At 43.6% G+C, this 9,072-nt stretch overlaps 1 protein-coding gene across 2 annotated transcripts; it reads left to right on the top strand.

The window, feature by feature from the left end:
- The first annotated feature begins 1,352 nt into the window (after positions 1-1,352).
- ccdc92bb (coiled-coil domain containing 92Bb) lies at positions 1,353-7,369 on the top strand. Of its 2 annotated transcripts, XM_085363882.1 has the most exons (4): positions 1,353-1,392; positions 1,729-1,929; positions 2,021-2,068; positions 6,654-7,369. In XM_085363882.1, the coding sequence occupies exons 1-4, from the start codon at positions 1,353-1,355 to the stop codon at positions 7,367-7,369; spliced, it is 1,005 nt and encodes a 334-aa protein (XP_085220008.1). The 2 variants fall into 2 exon arrangements, with proteins under 2 accessions (XP_085220008.1, XP_085220009.1); XM_085363883.1 differs by lacking the exon at positions 1,353-1,392 and having other exon boundaries at positions 1,776-1,917.
- The last annotated feature ends 1,703 nt before the right edge of the window (positions 7,370-9,072 follow it).

Genomic DNA, 9,072 nt, shown 5'->3' with positions numbered 1-9,072 from the left:
TTGGACAACTTCTTTAAATGTGTGACTGATTGTGGACTTAAATTTTATTTCAGTTTTTGTATATGTAATATTCATATAACTGCTACCTCCTTTTAATTTCAGAGGCAAACATTGACTTAGCTAAAGCAACAATTACTGGTTACTTCTCTTTGTCAGACAAAACATCACCTGCCAAAGCAAATGCTGTTTTTTGTTTTGTATTTTAGATCATTTTTGAAAGATTCAGAGTTACACAAAAGGAAAGTATTCTGAATCTGCACGAATGAGAAACTTTACAGTAATTTTAAACAGAATATATATTTTCCATCTTTTTTTGGTCCAAGCTTTTAAAAGAGATATAATTATTTTCATTCTGTTCGGGATGTTGTCCACATCAAAGGAACAGATCAGAAAATAGGGACTTTTTAGGTTCTTTAGTTTCTTTCTTTACCAACACTTCACAAAACATATTACAAATTTTAATTTTAATTTCCTTGTCACTGAAAATAAGGTCTTACAAAAAACAAAAGTACACCAGCCCATTCAGTCTCTTGTAGAAGCTCCATACCAGCAATAACTTGAAGTAATCTTTTCCTGTATGACTTCATCCGTCTCTCACATCATTTTTGGAGGAATGTTGACATCTGCTTTTACAGACGTCCTCCCACCTGCCGATGATCAGTTAATCAGCACCTTTTTTGCTGTTCATATGATGGTGTATTTACCTAATGTATCTAATTTTAAGGTAAATACTAAGAACCATATTTATTTCTAACAAAGAATAAAAAGGGCATACTTTCTTTTTACCATAACTGTAAATTAAATAAGGTAAATTGATTAAATGAGTAAAATAAATAAATTTTACTGGATATGTAAGACAATAAAAACAGAACATAGAAGAAATAATCTAATACAGAAAATGCTGCTGATTGGAATTTTTTGTGAAACTGTTTTTTCTATCCTTGTATGAAGCACGGGTTGCTGTCATATAAGCAAAATACACTTTGACTCTGTTCACGTTGGAGTAAAGATGAACTGTTGTGGGCTTATTGGTGAATTTTGAGGCATTTAGAGCGGGTTACATTTCAGGAAGCTCCTCCTCCTCCTGGTGCTGCTCCGTGGCACCGACAACCTCACACTCCGTGGTGCTTTTGTTGTGAATACATCACCGCGCTGCACATAGCCAATAACCAGAAGGTTACGAGGAGGTTGTTTCGACTCAGCCTGCAGTAGGATTCATTCATTCGTGTCGTCCCGGAGAAGAAAACAAGCGAGCGCTTTTGCAGACTGATCGCTTTGCACGGGCCTTTTGTTTTCTGCGTTTCTGCTCCATCAAGGACGGGAAATAAAGAGCCAAATCTATACGGAGATCCATGACAGACGCTTTGGAGAGGATATCGCTTCAGTATCACGGTAGGCCACAGCCAGTGATGGAGATAAATGAGAGACTGAGTAAACGTGCAGAAATGAGAAAGCTCATAAAACTGATAATATTAAATAAGAGCAGGCTACTGTCAAATCACCCAAGAAGCAGATGCATAGAAATGCATTAAAAACCCTTAAATGATGTAGAAAAGCATTGTAATATAACACCAGTTATGCTATATTGCATGAAGAAAAATGCATAATTACTAATGGATATCATTGAGTGATATAATCTTATTTTAAGTGTTCGCTTGCAAGTATTACTCAATGCCAGCATTGAAACTGCGACACTAATATAAACAGCTGTGGTAATAAATCTTGCAGCCAATCCAAAGACAAACCAGCCATCAACATCTGTGCACAGGTTCTGCAGGGGTTCGGCCATGGATGCCGGGAGGCTCGAGCAGCAGGTGGCCAGTGTGGAGAGAGGCATCACCTTCCTGAAGCAGGAGCACCTGGCCATGCTGACTGGCCTGCAGCTGGAGATCACACACCTGAAGAGGCGCTGTCACGGTCAGTGTACAGGTGAACTGCTCTTGCCATCTCATTATGTACTTACTTGTCTTATATTTGTCTGTCTGCCAGCCTGTTGTACTACTTCCTTTCTTGCCTGCAGAGCTGAGCTGTGAGCTGGACTCCAGGTTTCCCGACAGAAACACAGCAGGTGAGAAATTACAAACCCTTGCTGAGCAAGGGAAAAATGATATATGAGAGACGCTGAAACTTTATATCATAGCTGTAGAGATCTAAAAAAGAAAAGATGGGCAGAGGACAACTGAGAATTAACAGGGTTACACTGACAGGGCAAGCTTGCTAATATTTATAAAATCTATATTTATTGTAAATTGTCACAAAGCAGAGCTACAAGTCGATAATAGATTTTAAATACCGTGATTTAAAATCTTGTTTTTCAGTTATCAGCTGGATTAGCTGCTGTCATAGTTAAAAATGAGCCTAGGGAAATAAAAAGTTATGTCTGTAGATCCCAGTGTTGACTTATTTGTAGCAGTACATGATGATATTGGTTTGTTGTTAGCATTTTGAGTTGCATATTTAAAATATATCAAATAAAGTTATCAAAATGACGTGAGATTATAAAGTTTTGCGACTCTTCTAAAAAATAATTAAAGATCCTAGCTCACTGAAATTTAGCCCTTACTTTGTAGATATACCTCTTAGGTAGCACTCTGCTTCCAGTGTGTCTGCCACTATATAGTACTGTAGTATAATACTGACAAATTAGACTCATGTCTCTCTTGATTTGATTCTTGATGTGGTCAAAACAGCTACCCTTAATCTTTAATTTCATTTGGGAGAGGGAGACAAAGTAGAAAGTTTTCAAACTTGGTGAGTGGGGTGGGCGATAAGTGGTAGTTCTGCTGATGTAGCATGTTTTTAATAATGCATGGTGTTCCCCAGTCATGATTCTGACCTGATGTGTCGCCTTTGACAATGTAGACATTCCCACTAACAACCCCAGTTTGGTTTTCAAATCATAGTCAAGACATTCAGCCTCATAATTCTGGCTGCATGTTTGACCACGCTTCTTGGCAGAATTGGTTTCCTGGCACAGACCCACAAATTTTCAATAGTGTTGAGGCTGGGACTTCAGAAGCTTAATGTTAGCTTGCTTTTCCAGATATCCAAATTCAGATTTGATGTGTTTGTAATAGAGATGGCACGATACCACTTTTTTATGTCCGATACCGATACCGATATCATAAATTTGGATATCTGCCGATACCGATATGAATCCGATATAGTGTTTTTTAATAAACAAAACTGTTTTTTAAATATCTTGCTGCATTTTGTATAAGTTCATACTCAAGTTTAAAACAACAACTACACTAAAGCTATTCTGTTATACCTGTATGCAAAAAAAAAATTTCATAGTTCAGCAATACTGATCAATCTAATAAACTTAAACCTACACCATCCTCCCTATTCTGGTATTTTAAAGAGTACTTAGCATAAATATTAAGCAACCTAACTAATAGGGTTCCAACTCCCAGCAACAACAAAAATAAATAAATAAAAAATAGGGAACCACCCCTCACGCTCCACCTCATGATGCTTAATCAACGTAATCAACCTTAATTTGATGCAGTGTGAAAAAAAAGGCACAGAAATCAATTATTTTTCAAGAAATATTAAATAGATTCAACATCTTTCTTCAACAAAATTGCAGACTGCACAGATGGTACCTTCCCAAAGGAAAAAGTACTATAGCTTACTAGGGTATATATATTAGACTTAATAGTTACTATATACAGTAATGGACTTCTATTCATTTTACATCAAATTAAAACTTTGGGTGTAAGATAATTATTTATTAAAAGCTAGACATTTTAAATGAGAATAAGAAAGAAAAGTATGTCTTTGTGCCCCCTTTTCCCTGTTAATGCCCTATCGGCCCCCCTGGCTAAACTTTGCTAGATCCGCCCCTGCACAGTTACCAGCGTCAGCTACGTAGAAAAAGATCCTGGAGTAGAAAGTAATATTAAATAAATTCTAACAACAGCTGATCAAGCTTAAACGTGCTGCTGTTGTTTATCCGCTGGTTTCCTCTTTCTGGTGCAAAGTGGGCCAAAAGCAAACTAGAGACACGGACTCGTGACAGAAAAGCCGATCAGCTGATCGTTAAGCAGTTTCATGATTGAAGTAGCAGCAAGAAGAGGCAGTCGCTCCATATATCGCTTGTTAAGCTTAACGCAGGAATGCTTTACAAACATTCAGAGATGGACTTACACACTTGCTTTACTTCTCTTGGGATAACTTTGTCGGAGATGAAATGCCGGGTTGCTAGCGAAGCTCCAAATGCTATCCAGACCACTGACAGGTCGGCATGCCACAGCCGCTCTATCACGTGATGCATACTGCTCCGACGTGCTAACGTTCTGAGGTGAGTTACGGTGTGTTGCAAGTTTTGTGAGGTGCTTTCGTGATATTTAATGGATCGGATTACATTTTTTATTTTTCTCCGATATCCGATCCAGTAATTTAGGTCAGTATCGGACCGATACCGATACATAATATCGGATCGGTCCCTCTCTAGTTTGTAATCATCATCCTGTGGGAACACTCAATCACTCATTATTCCATTCTAATGTACCGGTATCACAGCAAACAGCCCCAGAGCATGATGCTACCACCACCATGCTTCACATTTGCTACACTGTTCTTAGGTTTGAAAGCCTCACCTTTACTCCTGCGAACACACCTCTATTCATTGTGGCGAAACAGCTCAATCTTTGTCTCGTCTGACCATCACATTTTCCCCAGAAGGCGTTTGGCTCGTCTCTGTGGGCCTCGACCTTGAAGGTGTGCTTCTTTCTTGGTTGAAATCCTCCCAGTCCTTGGTGATATAAAACTCACTTCACTGTGGACAGTGATGCTGGTATTCCAGCAGTTTCCAGTTCATGGGAGGCTTGAGCCTTGCTGGTTCCTGATTATTCTTCGGTGGTGGTTCGATCCCAGGCTGCCTCCTGACTGCATGCCAAATATCCTTGGGCAAGATACTAACCCCATGTTTGCCTACTGGTGGTGGTCAGAGGGCCCGGTGGCGCCAGTGTCCGGCAGCCTTGCCTCTGTCAGTGCGCCCCAGGGCAGCTGTGGTTACAATGTAGCTTGCCATCGCCAGTGTGTGAATGTGTGTGAATGGGTGAATGACTGAATGTAGTGGCCTCAGAATCTCATCTCTGATTTTTGCAGATGATGTGGTTCTGTTGGCTTCATCGGGTGAGGGCCTCCAGCTCGCACTGGAGCGGTTCGCAGCCGAGTGTGAAGCAGCGGGAATGAGGATCAGCACCTTCAAATCTGAGGCCATGGTTCTCAGCCGGAAAAGGGTGGAGTGCCCACTCCGGGTCGGGGATGAGTTCCTGCCCCAAGTGGAGGAGTTCAAGTATCTCGGGGTCTTGTTCGCGAGTGATGGGAGAAGGGAGCTGGAGATCGACAGACGGATTGGGGCTGCAGCTGCAGTAATGCGGACGCTGCCGTCGTGGTGAAGAGGGAGCTGAGTGTAAAAGCGAAGCTCTCAATTTACCGGTCGATCTACGTCCCTACCCTCACCTATGGCCACGAGCTGTGGGTAGTGACCGAAAGAACGAGATCGCGGATACAAGCGGCAGAAATGAGCTTCCTCCGAAGGGTGGCTGGCCTCTCCCTTAGAGATAGGGTGAGAAGTTCGGCCATCCGGGAGGGGCTCAGAGTAGAGCAGCTGCTGCTCCACATCGAAAGGAGCCAGCTGAGGTGGTTCGGGCATCTGACAAGGATGCCCCCTGGGCGCCTCCTGGGTGAGGTGTTCCAGGCATGTCCCACCGGGAGGAGGCCCCGGGGCAGACCCAGGACACGCTGGAGAGATTATATCTCTCGGCTGGCCTGGGAACGCCTTGGTATTCCCCCGGATAAGCTGGAGGAGGTGGCTGGGGAGAGGGAGGTCTGGGCCTCTTTGCTTAGGCTGCTGCCCCCGCGACCCGGCCCCGGACAAAGCGGATGAAAATGGATGGATGGATGGATGGATGGATGGATGGACTGAATGTAGTATGAAGCGCTTTGGGGTCCTTAGGGACTAGAAAAGCGCTATACAAATGCAGGCCATTTACCATTCTTGAACAACCTAACCAGTTTCCACTAATCTGAGGGTGACAGTGTGGGTTCTCTGAAAAAGCTGTACTTACAGTTGGTTGAACTGATGTTGGAATGTGCAGATGTTTAGAACTGGCTCCAAGAGGCATTCCTGACATGTGTAAACCTGTAATTCACCTTCTTAGATCGATCTTAATCGAGTCCTTGGACTCAACTGAGGTGCTGAGTGCTGTCAAACAAATCCTTTTTATGTTGGCAAAGAGAAACTAAGAGTTACAGTTACTACACAGTGCTGGAAATGGTCCCTAATGCACAATAATGCATGCAGGTGGAGATCTGCCAAACTGAAGGTTTTGGAACTTTGTGATTGTACCCTGTACCGTAAGCTCTGATGCAAAATGTGATCTAAATAATAGATCACAGTTTCACTGACTGATAAGCAAAAGTAGACAGAAAGCACAGTGAAAAGTGAAATTCATGCAGAATAAGATAAGAATGAATGGTTAAGTAGATGAATCAACAGATATTAATCACAGAAAAACAGACCAAAGTCTGGCACTAGAAGGTAAACAGTGAACCCCTCATAATTTGTAGTGTATCTCATAGATTTAGTATCCACTGAACCTGCATTTCTGTGTGTTTGTGTTTTCATATATGCTTCACAGAGGAGGAGGCAGAGCTGGCGGCACGTTGTGATGCTGCAGAGCGACTTCTACAGGACCAGCACTGCATGATGGTCGCTGCACGGGGGGAACTGCGGGCCAGCCGGGCACGGGCATCGGCACTCGGGAGGAGCCTCAGAGAAGAAGAGCGACGTTTCTTAGAGGAGCTGAAACGTCGAAGCCACAAGATCACACTGCTGAGTCGTGAGCTTCAGCGGCAAAATGTCACGACCACGACCCTCTGTCACGAGCTGCACACTGCGCGGTTAAAACTGTTCCAGCAGCAGCAGAGCAGTGGGTCTGCTCCTGAGGGAGAGGAGGAGGCCAGAGGAAAGGAGCAGGAGGAGGAGGAAGAGGAAGAAGAGGAGGATGAAGATGATGAAGATGGTGAAGGGGAGAGCTCAGACTGGCTACTGTCTCCACCTCCTCCTGTCTCTCCCAGCCAATCAGAGGCAAGGCAGAGGATGCGCATCAGCGTAAGAGAGGAGAGGGTCAGGGCTTGCGTCCCACAGGAGAGAGTGACATCACCACAGCAGCCACACCCCATGCCTGACCCCGCCCTCTTCCTGGTGCCACTTAGGTACCGCCTCCTCCGCATGCACCAGCCAGTCAGATCACAGGATGGAGAAGGGCTGGAGGACGAATGGGAGGATATTGATGACAGCAGGGTGCCCAGGAGGGTGGACATGGGAGCAGGGGAGGGAGAAACTGCTCTGTGATGAAGACAGGGAGGTGGCGTTGTCTTCCAACAGGTCTCAGCTAACGTCTGATGCAGTTATACTAGAAAAAGATCCAGATGAGAGCGATGTAACCTTGTGATTGTGTGTAGATTTTGGGAGGTTAGAGTTAAGTTGTGCAGGAGTGCGTGATCCAACCTACACGTAGACGTTATTAGGTGAATTTGTTAAATTGATGGTGCAGCTTATAGTCTGAAAGTGTGAAGAAACAGGGCAAAAAAAGCAAAGAAGATTAATGGCTTCATATGGATGCCTTTTGATTTAAACACTGTTGATCACAGCTTTTTTCCTATAATTAGTAGCCTTGCCTCTGGGTTCATGAACACTGACATCGTGCCGATAAAGTGGCTGTCTGCTTTCTCACTGCACAAGCTGTACTGCAGGTTTGGAGAGTCACTCTGAAAGGCTTAGGGACATTTTGTAATCATTCGCACTTTATTAAATCCATGCAATGTGCCTGTTAATGGCCGAAAATTATGTGGTCATGTTTTTTGTTCTATAGTTGACTTCTTAGGCTGCCTCTAATAACATTAGCGAGTTCTCTGCCCTAGTTAAGTCTCCCACTAAGCTGTAATAATTTATTTTATATTCATTACATGTTTCCTTAGAAGATTCTTTAAGGACACAAAGGTAGGGGGAAAGTGCATCATCCAAATCTTTATTCCAGGCTTAGGTCATACATACAGTGGGGCAAAAAAGTATTTAGTCAGCCACCGATTGTGCAAGTTCCCCCACTTAAAATGATGACAGAGGTCAGTAATTTGCACCAGAGGTACACATCAACTGTGAGAGACAGAATGTGAAAAAAAAATCCATGAATTCACATGGTAGGATTTGTAAAGAATTTATTCGTAAATTAGGGTGGAAAATAAGTATTTGGTCACCTCAAACAAGGAAAATCTCTGGCTCTCACAGACCTGTAACGTCTTCTGTAAGAAGCTTTTCTGTCCCCCACTCGTTCCCTGTATGAATGGCACCTGTTTGAACTCATCATCTGTATAAAAGACACCTGTCCACAGCTGCAAACAGTCAGACTCCAAACTCCGCCATGGCCAAGACCAAAGAGCTTTCGAAGGACACCAGGAAAAGTATTGTAGACCTGCACCAGACTGGGAAGAGTGAATCTACAATAGGCAAGCAGCTTGGTGTGAAAAAATCAACTGTGGGAGCAATCATCAGAAAATGGAAGACATACAAGACCACTGATAATCTCCCTCGATCTGGGGCTCCACGCAAGATCTCATCCCGTGGGGTCAAAATGATCATGAGAACGGTGAGCAAAGATCCCAGAACCACACGGGGGGACCTGGTGAATGACCTGCAGAGAGCTGGGACCAAAGTAACAAAGGTCACCATCAGTAACACACTACAACGGCAGGGAATCAAATCCCGCAGTGCCGGACGTGTTCCGCTGCTGAAGCCAGTGCATGTCCAGGCCCGTCTGAAGTTTGCCAGAGAGCACATGGATGATACAGCAGAGGATTGGGAGAATGTCATGTGGTCAGATGAAACCAAAGTAGAACTTTTTGGTATAAACTCAACTCGTCGTGTTTGGAAGAAGAAGAATACTGAGTTGCATCCCAAGAACACCATACCTACTGTGAAGCATGGGGGTGGAAACATCATGCTATGGGGCTGTTTTTCTGCCAAGGGGACAGGACGACTGATCCGTGTTAAGGACAGAA

This window comes from Diplotaxodon limnothrissa, linkage group LG10 (genome assembly GCF_057381915.1).
Source record: "Diplotaxodon limnothrissa isolate DT_005_m linkage group LG10, D_limnothrissa_male_GT1.1, whole genome shotgun sequence".
In the NCBI taxonomy this organism is placed as follows: domain Eukaryota; kingdom Metazoa; phylum Chordata; class Actinopteri; order Cichliformes; family Cichlidae; genus Diplotaxodon; species Diplotaxodon limnothrissa.
The sequence above is the reverse complement of the archived record's forward strand: the minus strand, read 5'-3'. Positions and strand labels throughout refer to the sequence as shown.

Bases quoted from the DNA above. Each gene is read 5' to 3' on its own strand.
- ccdc92bb (XM_085363882.1), top strand. From the start codon at position 1,353: ATGACAGACGCTTTGGAGAGGATATCGCTTCAGTATCACG. The intron at 1,930-2,020 runs GTGAACTGCTCT...TCTTGCCTGCAG, and splicing joins CTGTCACGGTCAGTGTACAG to AGCTGAGCTGTGAGCTGGAC. The intron at 2,069-6,653 runs GTGAGAAATTAC...TATGCTTCACAG, and splicing joins TCCCGACAGAAACACAGCAG to AGGAGGAGGCAGAGCTGGCG.